Source organism: Capricornis sumatraensis, chromosome 21 (genome assembly GCF_032405125.1).
Source record: "Capricornis sumatraensis isolate serow.1 chromosome 21, serow.2, whole genome shotgun sequence".
Lineage (NCBI taxonomy): Eukaryota > Metazoa > Chordata > Mammalia > Artiodactyla > Bovidae > Capricornis > Capricornis sumatraensis.
Genome location: NC_091089.1, coordinates 25,723,986 through 25,745,557, shown reverse-complemented (window position 1 = coordinate 25,745,557; position 21,572 = coordinate 25,723,986). Strand labels below are relative to the sequence as shown.

Below are 21,572 nucleotides of genomic sequence, written 5' to 3'. Positions count from 1 at the left end.
AAATTATAAAGTGTATTTTACCCTGGATTTCACATGAAAGTCAGTTTGTATCACTTAGCCTATCACTTTGACGCTCAGGGAAAAGAAGCCATAAGAATATCAAAGAGAAGAAATTAGTCTACAACTGAAAATAAGTCATGGATGATCCATACACAGGTAATTCACATTCAACTCTACTAGGATTAGATAATGAAACTCTGATTTTTAATATAACTATCATTTGTAAATTAAGATGTTCAGATTAAAAAAAAAACTTCCTTGTAATATAGGAATTGTGAGGAAAAATAATTAGAGAAATTTCAAAGTATTTCATCAAAATATATTGTTAGTTTAAAGTAAAGAAATACAAATATACAATTTAAATGTTCAATCATTTTCACACATTCTCTCTCTACACACACACATACAAATTTGACTTTTATTCATCTATTTTTACAAAGGGAGCTAACATTTTAGCCTGATTTAGTTATCTAATTAGAGATAATATTTTTCTGACTCTAAAAATCTATTTTATAATAATTTAGAAGTTAAATCTCTGCTGCATGCTCTGTCCAGACACTTCATATTTTAACACATATGAAGTTATAATCCACTGGAACTAATACATCTAACCAGTAAATTCATTAACAAGCAGGATTTGAGAAGAATGCTCCGTTAATTTATTTTCAAAGAGGATTTCCATTAATGCTTTTATCGTCTTACATAAAAGAGAAATCTTCAATTGAAAAAAAATAGCCAACTGGTGGAGTAAAAGAGATGCTGTGTTTGCTTCCATGGTCCTGATGCTTTGCAATTTTCCCCTTTCTCAGTGTTAATAAAGTACTTGTGTAGAAATCCCACCTAGAGAGCTTTATCATTGACCTGATTCAATTGTATTATTTGTCCTAGCACTATCTAGTTCCAATTGTTTTAATCATTAATCATATTTAATATTTCTTTTGTACTCTTACTCTTAAAAACAAGTATCTGTAATGACCACAAATAAGTTATGTAAGTGGATAAATGTCTGTACATTTGTGAATGAAATAATAAAAATTCCTTCTGGTATCTTAGAAAAGAGATTTTAGTAAGTATTGTATCACCTTAATCTCTGTGGTGGTATTCTGGGCATCTCACTGTTATGTCATGTAAGTGGATAAAATCACCTCTTTGTGGATGCTTTTTTTCATGTTCAGAACCCATTTTATAGAGGGACCTGCTGAGACATCCTACTCTCCTCAGACCTTTTCTACCCTACCTCATGCTCATCAGAGCCCAAGGACCTTGGGGTCTTCTGAGGCACAGGGAGGAGAAGAGACTCTCAGAACAGGCTCTTCAAGTCTCATACTCATTTCTGAAGGGATATTTCTCCTGCCATGATGGTGAAGAAGGAAAACTCATCCTTTTCCTTTTTCTAGAATCTTTCTTCTCCAGTCTCTTTGAAATTAAGGGTCCTAGGCAGTCTCCATTGCCACGGTTCTCAGAACATTTTTAAACAGTGAGGAGATGTCCTTTAAAATTCTAAAATTATGGTACATTTGAATAATTACATTTTCATTTTAATAATTACAAATAAAGCCCATAATGAAATACTGCACTTGGTCCTGTCAATAGCCTTTCATAACCCCGTTCAGAGATTACACAGACAGTCTACATGAAGACTCTTGAACTTGAGGCCTGAGCTAAATGCTCCTATGGCCCTTGCCCTGACGAAAGGATCTGCTTCTGTGAATGTTTAAATGTTAAATCAACTTTAAACAGATGTTCATAAACAGAGATAAAACTCAGGGATGTGTTCTTCTAGGCTGTCTATTCATCAAAGTCCTAAATATGTAAAAACAGGTGCAAATCAAATCAGAATGGACAGAAATTGAAAAATCCTTTGATTCATATACTTGAAATACCATTCTACTAACTATAATTAATGATATAAAACACTATGTCATTCATAAATGTCTATTTCCTTGACCCATTTTCCAAATCTAATCACTTCTCTTTTTCTAGGACAGAAATCAGACTTTGAATATACGGTATAGAGCATTTCTAGAACACTAGTGAGGATTATATTCATTTGAAAATCCATTCTTAGAAATATCTTTATAACTGGGAAAGACGGAGTATATTTCCTTAGAATTGGTTTATCAACACAGAAATGCTGCATCTTGTTAGTAATAAGATGCAAAAGATCACTTGAATGGATATTAGTCTTGTTCCTTCTGAATGAAACATTGAAACAATAAAAACAGCAACCACAAAACAACTGCCGTGTGACAAGTCATACATATTGCCATTAACAAAAATAAACATCCAAAGAAAGGACTAGAACATAGTCATATTGAATCTTACAAACTAATGACCTCACACTCTCCATCATGTAAATAATTAGGAGGCATCTCTTTCTTAGAAATGTTATTTTCTACAAATCCAGACTTGTTTTCTCAGATTCATATATTGCTTTTCATTGAGTTTTGAATCCATTATTTTAGGTAGTGGCTAAAACAAGGTTTTATAGTAATTTCTTGATAAGAGGATCCATTGGTACAAGAGGTTAAATAAACTGCCACTGTTACACAAGAGAGGACAAAGCAAAGAGCTGGAACTTGAAACTGGATCTCTCGGTCCTGGTCTATTTCCATACACTCAAGGGACCATGGTGGGCTCATCCAACAGACAGGTTAGACAAATGCACTGGGTCCAAGGAAAGCAGGAACCTCAAAATAGATTTTCAAAAATTGGATTTGTAAAAAAAGAAAAAGCCCAACCTACCCCAAACCCCAAAGTCTGAGCAGAGTTGGGACTTGGGAACTTTTGTTTCCTTCCTGCTATCACTGTTATATTTTTTATTATTAGTACTATAGCTACAAAGCTCTATAGATATGCATACTAAGTTTTTAAAATTAATTCTATTATTTTTTCAAATTATTTTCCCATTTAGGTTATTACAGAATATCGAGAACTCCCTGTGCATATAGTAAGTCCTTGTCAGTTATCTATTTTAAATATATTTAAAATATATCTGTTTTAAATATTCCTTCAATTTGAGATGTGGCTAAAGATTTATAAGACTCATTGATACTTTCTATTTATTAAGAAAGGCAGGCTGCCACATGCAGCACCTCATTTGGTGTGTCTGGAGTCTTAGAAGCTTGACTATCCTACATTCTCCTACATATGGACCTTGGGAGCGTGTGGGGAGGTTCTGGCAGCGGAGCACAGCTACTCATATACCCTTGGCCCAGGAATGATCATCCTTTATCAGGGCAGGTCACGCTCTTCAGTTGAGTGTGCAGCTTTGGGAGGAGGCACCTGGAGTGGTGAGGAAGGAGAGGTGCACCCGCCTCATCAGCCAGGTCAGTCGAATCATCCCTAGCAATCAATGGGGTGAGCAGTGTCACACAGAGAGCCCTCACACCCTGTTTTTCGTATTTTTTAACTTCAAATTAGCTATGGTTGAGCAGTGGGAATGTTGTGGCACCTTTCTTTATTGCTTATCACTTCTAAAGACTTTAATTCATCTGTGTATTAGACAACATTGATAGTGTCTTCAATGAAAACATATTCTAAGTCTGTTAGGACCAGAATTCATCAGGAATGCAGAAAATAATAAATTGTGTTAGCATTCTAAGAAGTATAAATAACTTCTCCAATTTAAAAACATGGTGATCAGTTCAGTTCAGTTCAGTCACTCAGTCGTGTCCGACTCTTTGCGACCCCATGAATCACCGCACGCCAGGCCTCCCTGTCCATCACCATCTCCCAGAGTTCAATCAGACTCACATCCATCGAGTCTGTGATGCCATCCAGCCATCTCATCCTCGGTCGTCCCCTTCTTCTCCTGCCCCCAATCCCTCCCAACATCACAGTCTTTTACAATGAGTCAACTCTTCGCATGAGGTGGCCAAAGTACTGGAGTTTCAGCTTTAGCGTCATTCCTTCCAAAGAAATCCCAGGTCTGATCTCCTTCAGAATGGACTGGGTGGATCTCCATGCAGTCCAAGGGACTCTCAAGAGTCTTCTCCAACACCACAGTTCAAAAGCATCAATTCTTTGGTGCTCAGCCTTCTCCACAGTCCAACTCTCACATTCATATATGACCACAGGAAAAACCATAGCCTTGACTAGACGGACCTTAGTTGGCACAGTAATGTCTCTGCTTTAGAATATACTATCTAGGTTGGTCATAACTTTTCTTCCAAGGAGTAAGCATCTCTTAATTTCATGGCTGCAGTCACCATCTGCAGTGATTTTGGAGCCCCCCCAAATAAAGTCTGACACTGTTTCTACTGTTTCCCCATCTATTTCCCATGAAGTGATGGGACCAGATGCAATGATCTTCGTTTTCTGAATGTTGAGCTTTAAGCCAACTTTTTCACTCTCCTCTTTCACTTTCATCAAGAGGCTTTTTAGTTCCTCTTCACTTTCTGCCATAAGGGTGGTGTCATCTGCATATCTGAGGTGATTGATATTTCTCCTGGCAATCTTGATTCCAGCTTGTGTTTCTTCCAGTCCAGCGTTTCTCATGATGTACTCTGCATATAAGTTAAATAAGCAGGGTGACAATATACAGCCTTGACACACTCCTTTTCCTATTTGGAACCAGTGTGTTGTTCCATGTCCAGTTCTAACTGTTGCTTCCTGACCTGCATACAGATTTCTCAAGAGGCAGGTCAGGTGGTCTGGTATTCCCATCTCTTTCAGAATTTTCCACAGTTTATTGTGATCCACACAGTCAAAGGCTTTGGCATAGTCAATAAAGCAGAAATAGATGTTTTTCTGGAACTCTCTTGCTTTTTCCATGATCCAGTGGATGTTGGCAATTGGATCTCTGGTTCCTCAGCCTTTTCTAAAACCAGCTTGAACATCAGGGAGTTCACGGTTCATGTACTGCTGAAGCCTGGCTGGAGAATTTTGAGCATTACTTTACTAGCATGTGAGATGAGTGTAATTGTGCGGTAGTTTGAACATTCTTTGGCATTTCCTTTCTTTGGAATTGGAATGAAACCTGAACTTTTCCAGTCCTGTGGCCACTGCTGAGTTTTCCAAATGTGCTGGCATATTGAGCGCAGCACTTTCACAGCATCATTTTTCAGGAATTCTACATAAAAATAACTGATCTGTAGCATCTATGGATGGACAGCATTTAGAACCAAGATAGTGTGATATTAGTAATCTAATGATAAACCTATCCACCTGAAGAGTATCTAATTATTAAGTCTTGTAAGGGGCACTGCTATTGATCTTACACACTTGTGTGTTAAAATATGAAACATAAAAACACTATCAGGAACTTATTTCTGAAAAGTTTACAGACAAATACTATAGTTGAAAGGAGGATGAGCATTTTTATCTTGCCAATGTCCCTGCCTTTGTGAAGGAAGAAGAAACAGTAGTTTTTAAAATCCAACAAATATAAAACCAATGGCATATATTCTCCTCTAGGAGTTTTATAGTTTCTGGTCTTACAGTTAGATCTTTAATCCATTTTGAGTTTATTTTTGTGTGTGGTGTTAGAAAGTGATCTAATTTCATTCTTTTACAAGTGGTTGACCAGTTTTCCCAGCACCACTTGTTAAAGAGATTGTCTTTACTCCATTGTATATTCTTGCCTCCTTTGTCAAAGATAAGGTATCCATAGGTGTGTGGATTTATCTCTGGGCTTTCTATTTTGTTCCATTGATCTATGTTTCTGTTTTTGTGCTAGTACCATACTGTCTTGATGACTGTGGCTTTGTAGTAGAGCCTGAAGTCAGGCAAGTTGATTCCTCCAGTTCCATTCTTCTTTCTCAAGATTGCTTTCGCTATTTGAGGTTTTTTGTATTTCCATACAAATCTTGAAATTATTTGTTCTAGTTCTGTGAAAAATACCGCTGGTAGCTTGATAGGGATTGCATTGAATCTGTAGATTGCTTTGGGTAGTATACTTATTTTCACTATATTGATTCTTCCGATCCATGAACATGGTATATTTCTCCATCTATTAGTGTCGTCTTTGATTTCTTTCATCAGTGTTTTATAGGTTTCTATATATAGGTCTTTAATTTATTTAGGTAGATGTATTCCTAAGTATTTTATTCTTTTCATTGCAATGGTGAATGGAATTGTTTCCTTAATTTCTTTTTCTACTTTCTCATTATTAGTGTATAGGAATGCAAGGGATTTCTGTGTGTTGATTTTATATCCTGCAACTTTACTATATTCATTGATTAGCTCTAGTAATTTTCTGGTGGAGTCTTTAGGGTTTTCTATGTAGAGGATCATGTCATCTGCAAACAGTGAGAGTTTTACTTCTTCTATAAAACTCCTAGAGGAGAACATAGGCAAAACACTCTCCGACATAAATCACAGCAGGATCCTCTATGATCCACTTCCCAGAATACTGGAAATAAAAGCAAAAATAAACAAATGGGATCTAATTAAAATTAAAGCTTCTGCACAACAAAGGAAACTATAAGCAAGGTGAAATGACAGCCTTCTGAATGGGAGAAAATAATAGCAAATGAAGCAACTGACAAACAACTAATCTCAAAAATATACAAGCAACTTATGCAGCTCAATTCCAGAAAAATAAACGACCCAATCAAAAAATGGGCCAAAGAACTAAATAGACATTTCTCCAAAGAAGACATACGGATGGCTAACAAACACATGAAAAGATGCTCAACATCACTCATTATCAGAGAAATGCAAATCAAGACCACAATGAGGTACCATTTCACACCAGTCAGAATGGCTGTGATCCAAAAGTCTGCAAGCAATAAATGCTGGAGAGGGTGTGGAGAAAAGGGAACCCTCTTACACTGTTGGTGGGAATGCAAACTAGTACAGCCACTATGGAGAATAGTGTGGAGATTCCTTAAAAAATTGCAAATAGAACTGCCATATGACTCAGCATCCCCACTGCTGGGCATACACACCAAGGACACCAGAATTGAAAGAGACACATGTACCCTCAATGTTTATCGCAGCACTGTTTATAATAGCCAGGACATGGAAACAACCTAGATGTCCATCAGCAGACGAATGGATAAGAAAGCTGTGGTACATATACACAATGGAGTATTACTCAGCCATTACAAAGAATACATTTGAATCAGTTCTAATGAGGTGGATGAAACTGGAGCCCATTATACAGAGTGAAGTAAGCCAGAAAGAAAAACACCAATACAGTATACTAACACATATATATGGAATTTAGAATGATGGTAATGATAACCCTGTATGTGAGACAGCAAAAGAGACACAGATGTATAGAACAGACTTTTGGACTCAGAGGGAGAGGGAGAGGGTGGGATGATTTGGGATAATGGCATTGAAACATGTATACTATCATGTAAGAAACGAATCGCCAGCCTATGTTCGATACAGGATACAGGATGCTTGGGGCTGGTGCATGGGGATGATCCAGAGAGATGATATGGGGTGGGAGGCGGGAGGGGCTTCAGGATTGGGAACTCATGTACACCCGTGGTGGATTCATGTCAATGTATGGCAAAACCAATACAGTATTGTAAAGTAAAATAAAGTAAAAATAAAAATTAAAAAAAAATACAGAGCTCTTTGACACATAAAAAAAAATAAAATAAAATAAAACCAATGGCAGTTCCCAAGTGCCACTCACCTTCCCCTCAAAAGCTTATTAAGGTAAAACTGTAACTTATCCAAAATAACTGAAACTTTAAAAGTCAATCACAGTTAAATGAGTGTCCAAATCTCATAAATCTGATAATATACGTAATTCCTAAAGTCTTCTTACATCTACTTTGGAATAGCACAGTTTTATATTCAGAAATAAGTCTCCTTTCTTTTTGGGATATATTGGGTAATATGAAATTAGAAAAAATTTGAAATTACTCATAATTTAATAATAAACTGTTATATTTAAAATGGTAATCAATAAGGACCTACTGTACAGTGCAGGGAACTCTGCTCAATGTTATGTGGCAGCCTGCATGGGAGGTGAGTCTGTGGGAGAATGGATACTTGTATATGCATGGCTGAGTCACTCTGCTGTACACCTGAAACTGTCACAGCATTGCTATACTTCAAAATGAAATAAAAAGTTAAAAAAATAAAAAGTTTAAAAAAATAAGAGCTTAGTACAAGTCAAAAAATTTTTAAAGAAAATCAATAACTGAATAAAAACTGTTGTTTTGCTATATTTTTTCAGATTGTGTGAGTCACAATTATATGATCCAAGGTTATCTCATTAACTTGAGCCATAAGGTTTTGCAAATTAACAGCAAAATTGATAACAGACAAAAATTATTTTAACAGGACTGTTTGTCCTGTCCTTCTTGCCCAGTCCTAAGAATTCTAATTTTAACTGTGTTGAATTTCCAAGCATTTTCAATAGAAAGGTCCTCAAAACTGACTCGGCTTGTCTCTAAACATGCAATTCTTTGGCTCCTAAAATGATAGAGAATTGACAGTTCTCTAAATTAGCGTTCTTGTTAACTCCGTGACAACTTTTATTTTTCTTTGGCTATTTTACACAAAAGGAAATGCTTTCCTAAAATTATATTATATGTGTGTTTCCCATTAATTGGGTACTTAATAATTATACTAAGCAAGAATCTTATATGGATTTTATCATTTAATGCTCACAACAGCCTCAGGGATAGATGACTATCACCACCATTATCATCTCTGTTTAACAGATGAGGAAACTAAGCTTCAGAGAGGTTGTATAATTTATCAAACAAGAAGAGACAAGCTCTGGTTTCAGAGCCTATGTTTTATTCAGTTTTGATCAGCACATTTTACAGACTCTCCTGGTCATCAGTATTAAAAATGAAAGAGAGAGACTGTCTCATCCGTAAGAGTTTGAATATTAACCTCACAGCATAGGTTAATTATACTAAAATGTTTATAATGTTCCCTGGAGTGAGGTTCTTTAAAGTATAAAACGCTCCGACTGGTTTGCGGTGACCCTTTTGAATACAAGGGCCAGTCAAGGGCTCTGTACCTTGTCTCAGGTTACAGAGTTCCAGGAGAAACACATCAGACCGCAGTAACAATACAGAGCTCCACCTGGAGGAAATTAACTGGCCATCTGTTCTGTTCCAGCAGAACTGAGGCTAAAGTAATGGCTTTGTCATAATGCTGTAACATTGTAACAGACAGCAACTAAATGCAGAGGAGGTCCATTTTTAACAGAATGCCCAAGGAGGAGTTCCTTCTTCCCTGTGGCTCAAATGGTAAAGAATCTGCCTGCGATGCAAGAGACAGGGTTTGATCCCTGGGTCGGGAAGATCCTCTTGAGAAGGGAATGGCAATCCACTCCAGTATTCTTTCCTGGAGAATTCCATAGACAGAGAAGCCTGGCAGGCTACAGCTCATGGGATCACAAACAGTCTGACATGACTGAGCAACTAACACACACAAGGAAGAATGGAAGTAACCTATTTCTAAAGGAATAAGACTAATTGTTCAAAGACATTCACCAGTAGAGAAGCTATTGTTGGTTTAAGATTTGAACCTAACGCATGAACTAAAATAGAGATGTTGCTTGACGTGGGTAAATCATGAGCATTAGCAAACAAAAAATGCTAAAATCAAGATTTGTCAACCAGAATCTCACCATTTTGTCCTAAGTTCACTAAAGTCTTAGCAAAAATTATCAGAATTAGTGCTACTAAATGTTAGTAATTTGGAAAAATAGTAGGCAAGTGCTGAATTTCATTGTTAAGTAACGTTATTCCACAGCTTGATGTCTTTGTAAACAGTGTGCTCCATTTCAGACACTGAATTTTAGAGCAAAATAAAGTTGTTTTAATCGCACTACTTTTGAAATTACCTTCTCCACATTAGCTTTATAAGTGTATTTTTAAAAAAGAAATAACACCTTTATTTCACTGGAATAGTAACACTACAATTTTTTTTTTTTTTTTTTTTTGCAAAATATCATACAGTAAACCCATGGAAGAACTCGCCTTTGGGGCCCAGTATTTAACATTCTCTTCTGTGAAACTCTTGAGATCATGTATAAAGAAACAGTCTCCTAATGACATTTATCATAACCCTATTGTGATATTTAATGTTTAATATTGTGATATTTTGGGCTTCCCTGATAGCTCAGTTTGTAAAGAATCCACCTGCAATGTCGGGAAGATCTCCTGAAGAAGGGATAGGCTACCCACTCCAGTGTTATTGGGCTTCCCTTGTGGACTCAGCTGGTAAAGAATCCTCCTGCAATGCAGGAGACCTGGGTTCGATCCCTGGGTTGGGAAGATCCCCTGAAGAAGGGAAAGGCTACCCACTTCAGTATTCTGGCCTGGAGAATTCCATGAACTATAAAGAGACAAAAAGTCGGACATGACTGAGTGACTTTCATTCACTTCACTCATTATGATATGTTATCACATACCACTTGCAATGTACATAACCACATAATGAAGATGCAGAAAAAAATTATTGTTTTTAAACCAATAAAATTAAAATGTAATTGAATAGAATCTATAAATTCAAATACTTATGTGGATCAGGACCTCATATGTCCTGATTCAAAAAGACACCACAGTCCAGAGAGATCCCTATCTGAGGAAGGAAAATCTTGTTTATGGGCATTATCTCTGGTTCAACAAGGGCCACTCTATCTTTATCTGGTTTACACACTGTATATTTTTTAATACATCTAAAGAGAGGGAATTGGGAAAAAATATATATGTATATATACACACATACGCTATATACATATAAAGCTTACCAACACTATAGCCTTTGGCCCAGATACTTTTAGAGATGTGTTATGAAACTATACAGTCTAACCAATGGTTTTCTTACATTTATTTGAGTTTTCTTTTACTCAGTTCATGCATGAGGAAAGATAAGCAGTGAACATCATTATACTTCTACAGAGGAACTTCTGGATCAGGGGAGTGGCACATGGAAGCAGTCTTACAAAGGTGAAGACATTTTTCACCTAAACACTGAACAAATATCTATTAAAGGCATAGGCACTAAAACTATCCCTGAATAGTGCTAGGTATGGTTCTATACCACTAATAGGCTGGGCCACATTAAATAATTGAAATCACCTGTTGGTAATTGTTTCACAATCCAGACATGATGGAACTTCCAGATATACAAGCTAGATTTATAAAAGGCAGAGGAACCAGAGATTAAATTGCCAACATCCCTTGGATCATAGAAAAAGCAAGGGAATTCCAGAAAAACATTGACTTCTGCTTCATTGACTATGCTAAAACCTTTGACTCTATGGATCACAACAAACTGGAAAATTCTTCAAGCATTGGGTATACCAGACCACCTCACCTGTATTCTGAGAAACCTATATGCAGGTCAAGAACTGGACATGGAACAATGGACTGGCTCAAAGTTGGGAAGGGTGTACGTCAAGGCTGTATATTGTCATTCTGCTTATTTAACTTATATGCAGAGTGCAACATGTGAAATGCCAGACTGGATGAAGTTCAAGGTGGAATCAAGATTGCCGGGAGAAATATCAATAACCTCAGATATGCAGATGATACCACCCTTATGGCAGAAAGAGAAGAGGAACTAAAGAGCCTCTTGATGAAGGTGAAAGAAGAGAATGAAAAAGTTGGCTTTAAACTCAACATTTAAAAACTAAAAACCACTTCACACCAGTCAGAATGGCTGTGATCCAAAAATCTGCAAGCAATAAATGCTGGAGAGGGTGTGGAGAAAAGGGAACCCTCCTACACTGTTGGTGGGAATGCAAACTAGTACAGCCACTATGGAGAACAGTGTGGAGATTCCTTAAAAAATTGCAAATAGAACTACCTTATGACCCAGCAATCCCACTGCTGGGCATACACACCGAGGAAACCAGAATTGAAAGAGACACATGTACCCCACTGTTCATCGCAGCACTGTTTATAATAGCCAGGACATGGAAACAACCTAGATGTCCATCAGCAGACGAATGGATAAGAAAGCTGTGGTACATATACACAATGTAGTATTACTCAGCCATTAAAAAGAATTCATTTGAATCAGTTCTGATGAGATGGATGAAACTGGAGCCGATTATAGAGAGTGAAGTAAGCCAGAAAGAAAAACACCAATACAGTATACTAACACATATATATGGAATTTAGAAAGATGGCAATGACGACCCTGTATGCAAGACAGGAAAAAAGACACAGCTGTGTATAACGGACTTTTGGACTCAGAGGGAGAGGGAGAGGGTGGGATGATTTGGGAGAATGGCATTCTATCATGTATACTATCATGTAAGAATTGAATCGCCAGTCTATGTCTGATGCAGGATACAGCATGCTTGGGGCTGGTGCATGGGGATGACCCACAGAGATGTTATGGGGAGGGAGGTGGGAGGGGGGTTCATGTTTGGGAACACATGTAAGAATTAAAGATTTTAAAATTAAAAAAAAAAATAAAGATCATGGCATCTGGTCCCAACACTTCATGGCAAATAGATGGAGAAACATGGAAAGAATAGCAGACTTTATTTTCCTGGGCTCCAAAATTGCCATGGACAGTGAGTGCCTCCATGAAATCAAACAATGTTTGGTCCTTTGAAGAAAAGCTATGGCAAACCTAGATAGTGCAGCAAAAGGCAGAGACATTAGTTTGTTGACAGAGGTCCCTATAGTTAAAGCTACGGTTTTTCCAGTAGTCATCTATGGATGTGAGACTTTGACTATCAAGAAGGCTGAGCATCAAAGAATTGATGCTTTCGAACTGCAGTGTTGGAGAAGACTCTTGAGAGTCCCTTGGATAGCAAGGAGATCAAACCAGTCAATCCTAAAGGAAATCAGTCCTGAATATTCATTGGAAGGACTGATGCTGAAGCTGAAGCTCCAATACTTTGGCCACTTGATATGAAGAGTCAACTCATTGGAAAAGACCCTGATATTGGGAAGATTGAGGGCAGGAGGAGAAGGGGGCGACAGAGGATGAGATGGTTGATGACATCATTGATTCAGTGGACATGAGTTTGAGCAAACTCCAGAGATAGTGAAGGAAAGGGAAGCCTGGCTTACTGCAGTCCATGGGGTCTCAAAGAGTCAGAAAGGAACTGAGCTACTGAACAACAAATAGGAAATCACTGTAATCACTTGTTAATTTTTTGGCTAATTTTAATGTGATTCCAAAAAATGCTTTGATCAGGACTCATCATAAATGCTCTTAGGTAAAAACTGTATTCATAGCAATATAATCAGTTAAACAAAAAGGCAAACATTTAGGTTGTCTGATCAAATTTGCATTTACTCTGACCCTCAGCAATTTTTCCTTCCAAACCCTAAATGCCATTTCAGCAAGACTTCCCATTACACTGTATCTATTTGACCTCTATACATCTGTTAACCAACTGAACGCCTGGGCCTTAACATCTTCAATATCAAAACTAGGATGCCGCCAGGTTTGCACTTTAGCCCCCTCGGACTGTCTACTGCCCCCTGGTGGTGGGTGCTCAACTTTTTGGTTGGGTTCTTATCAATCCCATAGTATTGATTTTGCTACACTCTGGTCCTGTTACTGGGGCTTCCCTGACAGCTCAGTTGGTAAAGAATCTGCCTGCAATGCAGGAGACCCTGCTTCAATTCCTGGATCGGGAAGAGCTGCTGGAGAAGGGATAGGCTACCCACTCCAGTGTTCATCAATTACTCCCATATGCCTTTTTCAGTTTATATCACTGTCTACTATCCCCTTTGTTCTTCTCTGATCATTTTCTATATTCAGCCATCACACTCATTTATCAGATCCTCTTGTCTTTTTCATTTAGTTAAGGGGTGGCCCAGTCAGGAATATCTTGAGTTGATTTTTAAATATGATTAAGATTCCAAGGGGCTTTCCATGTGGCGCTATCGGTAAAGAACCTTCCTGCCAAAACGGGAGACATAAGAGATGCAGGTTCAATCCCTGGGTTGGGAAGAGCCCCTGGAGGAGGACACAGCAACCCACTCCAATATCTTTGCCTGGAGAATCCCATGGACAGAGGAGCCTGGGGGGAGGGGCGGGGGGGGGGGGCTACAGTCCATAGGGTTGCACAAAGTCAGACATGACTGAAGTGACTTAGCACACAAAGGTTCCTAGATAAAATACAACACTCACAATTAAATGTGAATTCCAGATAAACATGATATTGGGAATAACATATTGAAATTATTGCTAATCTGAAATTCAAATACAACTGGGCATTCTGTATCTTTATTTGTTAAATCTGGCAAACTTGTAGGGTACATTTAACTGAAATGAATGAAAATATGGGTTAGAGCCCGAAGATAATTTTAAATGTGGAACAAATTGTTGTGCCAGAAAGATCTAAGAATATATCAAGAGCAGAAGTGAGAAGCAGGGTAGGTGGAAGTGATTACTGGGCATCTGCAGGCAATCTGAAATCACAGTGCTCACTGAAAGCAATGTTTTCCAACTTTTTAGACCAACAGCACAGGCAGAAATGTATTTTACATCATAAGCTAGCATATATACGCATTTCTACAGTAAAACAGATCATTTATATTCTCTATTTCATTTTTTAAAAGTTATCAAAACTCACTACATTCACTTGAAAATCCACGAATGGGTCATGATACAGAATGTGAAAAATACTGGTCCAAAGCACAGGAATACAGTCTGTCAGTCCAAGGACATTTGCTGCGGTGTTGAGAGAAGATGGTGGTGATGTGGTAAAGTTTAAAAGGAAGGCTGCCAATTCAAAGGAGATCTAAAGTGGGCAAGACTATTCTTAGACAGTTCAGGTCAAACTTTAGACAGCTATAAGCAAGTTGGAAATCTGAGGCAAATGTTTCAGATGAAGGGCGAGGGGAATAAAAATTGAATCAAGTGCAGTCTATCCTCCAGGGCTAGGGAAATGGTACAAGTGTAAGGTAAGAGGCAAAAGCATTGAACTTGGGCAGAGGCACAGAAATATTCTACATGATGAAAAGAAACAAGAGGAGGAAAAATAGAGAGATAACACCCTTCTAGGGCAACATCAGATGAACTGAGCATGACATCACTGTGCATTAGCAAATTAAGATGAAGGCAAACAAGAAATAGGAATGATCTAAGTTAATTATAGCTAATTCATTTTTATAAGAAATAGTTTTTGCTCCACTGATGACACTTAAAATTTAGCTATCCTGCTTTGCAGAAAAGAACTTTATTTTCTATTTTTTATCTTTATTATAATGATGAACATCTTTAACTTGGAGTTGTATTTTGCAATAATTAAAATAGCCACGAACTGCGCAAATGTGATTACAGCAAAAAGAAGAGTCCAATAAACTGGAATTATATTTCCAAAGTTGTGGGCAATGTTTTTGTGTTTCTTATGTTAGAATATCTGGCTATTAAGGAACAGATTGTCATAACAGAGAATCTTCATATTAGATGAAAAAAAAAATGAGCAGATGGACACTAAAAAAGTTTTTCTCCATACATGGCTCCTAAAAGTAAAATAAAGAGAATCCTTAACTGTTGCATGTAAATAAAATGACTCCGCACAGCAAATGTTTATTCAGTGACTTGCAGCATGAATAGCTTCTTAAATATAGAATTACACACATGGAAGTGTGGGGAAATTGACTTCCTCTATCTTCTGTGATATATTAGTGTTTTTGCTGGGGCTTAGGGAAGAACATGGAGAAGGCAATTGCACCCCACTCCAGTACTCTTGCCTGGAAAATCCCATGGACGGGGGAGCCTGGTAGGCTGCAGTCCATGGGGTCGCTAAGAGTCGGACACAACTGAGCAACTTCCCTTTCACTTTTCACTTTCATGCATTGGAGAAGGAAATGGCAACCCACTCCAGTGTTCTTGCCTGGAGACTCCCGGGGACGGGGGAGCCTGGTGGGCTTCCGTCTATGGGGTCGCTCAGAGTCAGACACGACTGAAGCGACTTAGCAGCAGTAGTAGCAGCAGGGAAGAACAAGCTGAATTCAACTTTTTCTTGGTCCAGAATTCAATGGCATGGTCAAGCTCTCATGGGTTCCTGTTTCAGCTTCCTTGGTTAAAGTTTACCCTTACTAAGCCCCGCAAAGGAGAGGGACAATAGTACTTCTTTTAAAACATGTAGTCAAGAAAACTGCTGCCACAGTCACCCAAAACAGTCAAGATTTAGCCATCTTAGGAGAAACAGAAGAAAAATGGAGACACTTAGGCTTCACTTTACTAAGGACAGCCGTGAGTCACACAACCTTCACGTTGTTCAGTCGCTCAGCCGTGTCTGACTCTTTGAGACCCCATGGACTGCAGCAGGCCAGGCCTCCCTGTCCTTCACCATCTCCCTGAGTTTGCTCAGACTCAAGTCCATTGAGTCAGTGATGCCAACTCTCCATCTCATCCTCTGTCACCCCCTTCTCCTCCCACCCTGTCTTTCCCAGCATTAGGGTCTTTTCCAATCAGTCAGTTCTTCACATTAGGTGGCCAAAGGATTGGAGCTTCAGCTTCAGCATCATTCCTTCCAATGAATATTCAGGACTGATTTCCTTTAGGACTGACTGGTTTGATTTCCTTGCAGTCCAATGCACTGTCAAGAGTCTTCTCCAACACCACACTTCGAAAGCATCATTCTTCGGCGCTCAGCCTTCTTGATGGTCCAATTTTCACATCCACACATAACAAATGGAAAAACCATAGCTTTGACTATAGGGACCTTTGTCAACAACGTGCTGTCTCCATTTCATATGTCTATGCAATGTGCAGAGTCTGTGAGGAGTTCAGAGAATTTAGGGCACCAGTTATTCACCTCCTTGCGTGGTCCTGCAACAAAACTGTCTCTGCTCCAGCATTTTGGTTTCTTTGGCCTCACTGTGTGTCAGGCACACCAAGGTGACTTTTGAAAACAAGGAATAACTAGAACTGTGTTGCTGGAACTTAGCACTCAGGGGTTAAGGATAAATCTTGGAGTACTTGGGGCAATGCCATATCTGGCCCCAAAGTCTGTAGTGCCCTACTGAGAAATACTGGTTTAGGCTGTACAAATAACTATGAAAATCAATGGATACATTTCATATACCAAATCACAGTGCCCAGGAATGCCTAAAAATATTTGAACACCAAATACAAAAAAATTTTGGTCCAAATTCCAATTCTTAGAATCCATTCTTTCACTATTCACCTCCTTTCTGATTGCTAAGGCCAAGGAGCAGAGCCATGCTCAACCATGGCTGTGTTACGGCAGAGGACATTCCCAGAAAAATGAAGGGGGAGGAGAGGGTGAGGAGGAGAGCAGATGAACAGAAGGAAAAAAAAAAAAAAAAACAGGAAAAGGATGACACTTGTTACTTATCAAATGACTAAAACTGCTCCAGATGAAGTTAGTGAATAGTACTTTCAATTCTGGAAAAGTCATGAATGAAAACATGGGTGGATGTTTTCCATGGGCCGCTGAGGGCATAGATGACACAAGAAAGAGGCTGCTCAACATCTAGTTAGTAGACAAAAAGGCGTTTATGGCATCTGTCAGCTCACAAACAATTCCGAGTTTCTAGAGAATATCATGTTTCTAAATAGAAAAATGTGTACATAAAATATCATGTTGGGGCCAATGATTACATTTACACCTTTACACACATTAAATACTTATGAGCCTCAAAACAACCCTACAATTAACACATGCAAAAACTGCATGCATAAAACTTAACTAATCAGGATTGAAACTCAAGTCTAGCTGACATCAAAGGTGGTACCATGTTCTTTCTATTACCTCATACCAATAGCCCATGTCCTATTCTTCTTTCCTGTTATATTTTATCCCAATTAAATAGGTATTTAAATACATATCCATGTGCATATACTGGAAGAAATTCAGGAGCTTTGATTTCTGACATCATCACAGTGTCCAGGAAAATCTAAACCTCTGGATCCGAAGAAGAATCATCCACTGCTGCTGCTGCTGCTAAGTCACTTCAGTCGCGTCCAACTCTGTGCAATCATCCGCTAGAAAGTATTATTTGTCCTGTGCAATTTGAAAAGCTGCACTGGCACATTTTCACCACAAGGGTGCACTGAAGTAGCAATTTATCAAGCTGGACATCAAGAATTAATGGTATTTTCCCAAAGGGTTAATTCCTTTTCAAGGAATATATCTATTCACAGTAACACAAAATGTACCAATGACAGAATTTGTGACATTAGTTGACAATAAACTGGTTTGGATGAGTTCTTAAATGTTTTGATAGTCTCAACTACATAAAAGAAAGTTTTTGAGTATAAAGGATTTGCACTCTTACTCTGTCCACCTGGGCTAATTCTCAATAGAGCTGTATAAGAAATAAATCAATTCGGACAAATGAATGAACATTATTATTCTGTTTTAGGATTGCTATTTAATAACTCTAATTGGCAGGCCACGGATTTACTTTTTCCTTCTGAGTTGGTTTTATGCATCTGACTGCTTATGCTTAGTCTGAGTAATTTTGAGTTATCAAAAATAACAAGTGTTCCTACATGAAAGAGGTTTAAAGTTGTTGTGTGTGTGTGTTTAGTCACTCAGTTGTGTCTGACTCTTTGTGACCCCATGGACTGTAGCCCACCAGGCTCCTCTTCCATGGAATTCTCCAGGCAAGAATACTGGAGTGGGTTGCCATTCCCTTCTCCAGGAGAATCTTCTCAACCCAGAGATGGAACCCAGGTCTCCTGCATTGCAGACAGATTCTTTACTGTCTAAGCTGCCAAGGAAGCTCTAAAGTTATGTGTCTGTGCTTCTGTGCTTAGTCACTCTTTGTGTCTGACTCTTTGCGACCCCATGGACTGTAGCCTGCCAAGCTCCTCTGTCCATGGGGATTCTCCAGGCAAGAATACTGGAGTGGGTTGACATGCCCTCCTCCAGGGGATCTTCCCAACCCAGGGATCAAACCCAGGTCTCCCACATCGCAGGTGGATTCTTTACTGTCTGAGCCACCAGGGAAGCCTAATACTATGTGTACCATGTTTAAGTTTGATAGCTGTTTTCAATACTCAGCAATCACCTTCATAAAACCTCTATACTTGGGGAGGGGATATGTGTATATGGTTGTGTATCTGATAAGAAATAAATCAATGTGTGAAAATGTAAGTGATGTGTTTATACCTTGCCTCAAAGATGATAGCGTAATTAAATGGAGCATCAAAGCTTTCCCTGAAAAACAAAGGGGGGGCACATTTAACAAAGTTAAATAACTTTGCTACCTTATTCAGAGCCTGCAAAACTGCAGAAATCCTGGGTGCTATTCAAGTCAACACGAACTGTGTAGTGCAGGGTCTTTACAGCCACGGGCCACAGTTCTGATCTTATTTCATTATCTCCATTTATAGTAACATCTTTATACTACTTCGTTGGTTTCAAAAATTCAAGGACTTCACAGAGACAAGGTGAAATTTTTTCCTTCAACAAGCATTTATGGAAAACCACGAGATGGTCCTTTTACTAAGCTGAGACTATACAGTAATATGAGAGTTGGATATGGTGCCCCACCATTAGGGACTTCACCATTTTTTTTTTAACTTTGACACTAGCAATAAATAAAGGGGGAAAAAAGAAGGAAAATTTTGCTGTTTTCAGCAACATGGATGGACTTGGAGGGCATTATGTTAAGTGAAAAAAATCAGACAGAGAAAGACAAATACTCTGTGATATCACTTACGTGTGGAATCTAAAATATACAACAAACTATTGAATATAACAAAAAAGAAGCAGACTGATAGATACAGAGAAAAAAACTAGTGGTTACTAGAAGGGAGGATGAGGGGCAAGGCAGGCACAAACTACTGGGTGTAAGATGGACTCAAGGATATACTGTACAATATGGAAAATATAAGCAATATTTCGTAGTAACTGTAAATGGAAAGTAACCTTTAAGAATTGCATTATATAAATTGGATAAAATAAACAAGAGGAATCACACAAAAGTACCATAAAATATTTATAACTGAGTAAGTTTCAAAATAATAAAATATATTTTTAGATCACTGGCTTAATATATAACAGAATCACTGAGTTCTATATTAACAAATGTCTATAAAATATATTTGAGTTTGGGATAATTTTAAATTTTTTCCTACTTCTATTTGATACCCCAAACAGTTGCTTATTTAAGCCATTTCGGGGTGTAATAACAAAGAGAAATAAACAATGTCATCTGCATAAAAAAGACAGGGATTTATATCTGTTTAACTGCTGTATTATTTTGCTGTGTTTTTTTTTTAACATTAGGTCCATGAAGATTGTTTACAGACATAAAATTAATTCCAAGCCCCAGAGAATATTTTCTTCGATCCTTGGCTTCAGAAACACCCTATATATGCACTTGGATCTGTGTCAGCAAAAGGAAGAAATCACAATAGTAAAAGGGAGTCTGAGGAGGACACAGGAACACAGCATGTTGATATTCTATCTGTAAATCATGACTAGGCAGTTCCTCCACTGAGAAATCTCCTTAATGTTCATAGTTTTTAATCTAACACTTTCTATTTTGAAACAATACTCTCATTTTTTACAAATATTTCATAAAAAGAAATAGGTGGGGTTTGCAGAGGCTTTCCATCCTCATCTTGATACCATGGGCTTCCCAGGTGGCGCTAATAGTCAAGAACCCACCCGCCAAGGCAGGAGACGCAAGAGACACAGGTTCAATCCCTAGAGGAAGGCATGGCAACCCACTCCAGTATTCTTGCATGGAGAGTCCCATGGACGGAGGGGCCTGGCAGGCTACAGTCCATGGGGGTCACATGCAGTCGTACATGACTGAAGTGACTAAGCACGCACACACTTGTTAACACGAGTTCTCAACTTCTATACCATACATGCCAAAGGCTGCTACCCATGATGCCACGCTAGGACTCATACAAAAACCAGGCTGATTGTGCTACTTGGGACATTAGTAAGTTTATCTATGGCATGTCACACCTTTCTTGCCTACCTGTTCTTCAGCTAAACCCAGCTACATATGAGAGACAAACACATTTACAAAATGATTACCTAAAATGTCAATGACTGCTAGCAGCCTAATTTATTCTCTAGCTTCTCTTGCCCAAGGATATGTGAAGTCCATACAAAGATATAGAGGTCAATGGTTTAATCCAAAGAAATTAAATTCTAATTATAAACTTAAGGCATTGTGATAGGGAAGGGAAGTGATATTCAGAGATCAAGGCCTTCCTGACACTAAGCACAGAAATAGCTATAACCCCCTATTTCAGTAGTGTCTCAGACTAGAGGACTATAATAAGTCAAGTAAGACTGATGGTTACAGGATCATTTATGTTGACAATGAAATTTGAGGCATGATCACATCTGTTGCATTACAGCTTAAAATCACATTATAAATTTAGTAATGGCCTGCTCACCACATGATTCAGATTACTGCAAAAATTTTTACAAAACGGAGAGCAGTGAAAATCTGCTGACACTTGAGAGTCATTTTTTATCCCCTTTCTTATTTGATCGCTATTTTAAAAACTTGGAAAAAAGAAGTCTAATGACTACAGATACTTTTCATGATTATTATTATCATTATTATTTATAAGAGAGCTCTCTAGATAATAATAAAGCCAAAATCATCTATCTCTCTGCTATGCTCATCAGCCCATCTGCTTTATCAAGAGCAGGAGGCATTTCCCTGTTTGAATACTTCTTGTGCCAGCCAACTTGTTCACTTCGG

The 21,572-nt window shown here is 38.2% G+C and overlaps 1 protein-coding gene across 5 annotated transcripts in view; it reads right to left on the bottom strand.

The window, feature by feature from the left end:
* NOL4 (nucleolar protein 4) overlaps positions 1–21,572 on the bottom strand; it is a 470,394-nt gene that overhangs the window by 327,042 nt on the left and 121,780 nt on the right. For 2 of the 5 annotated variants that reach the window (XM_068993682.1, XM_068993685.1), the window contains exons 3-4: positions 20,410–20,448; positions 19,612–19,632 (exon numbers count right to left, since the gene is read on the bottom strand). The exons of the other annotated variants lie outside the window; for them this stretch is intronic. In XM_068993682.1, the coding sequence (XP_068849783.1) occupies positions 19,612–19,632; positions 20,410–20,448 (60 nt within the window). The remainder of the gene's footprint in view (positions 1–19,611; positions 19,633–20,409; positions 20,449–21,572) is intronic. 5 annotated transcript variants of the gene reach the window in all.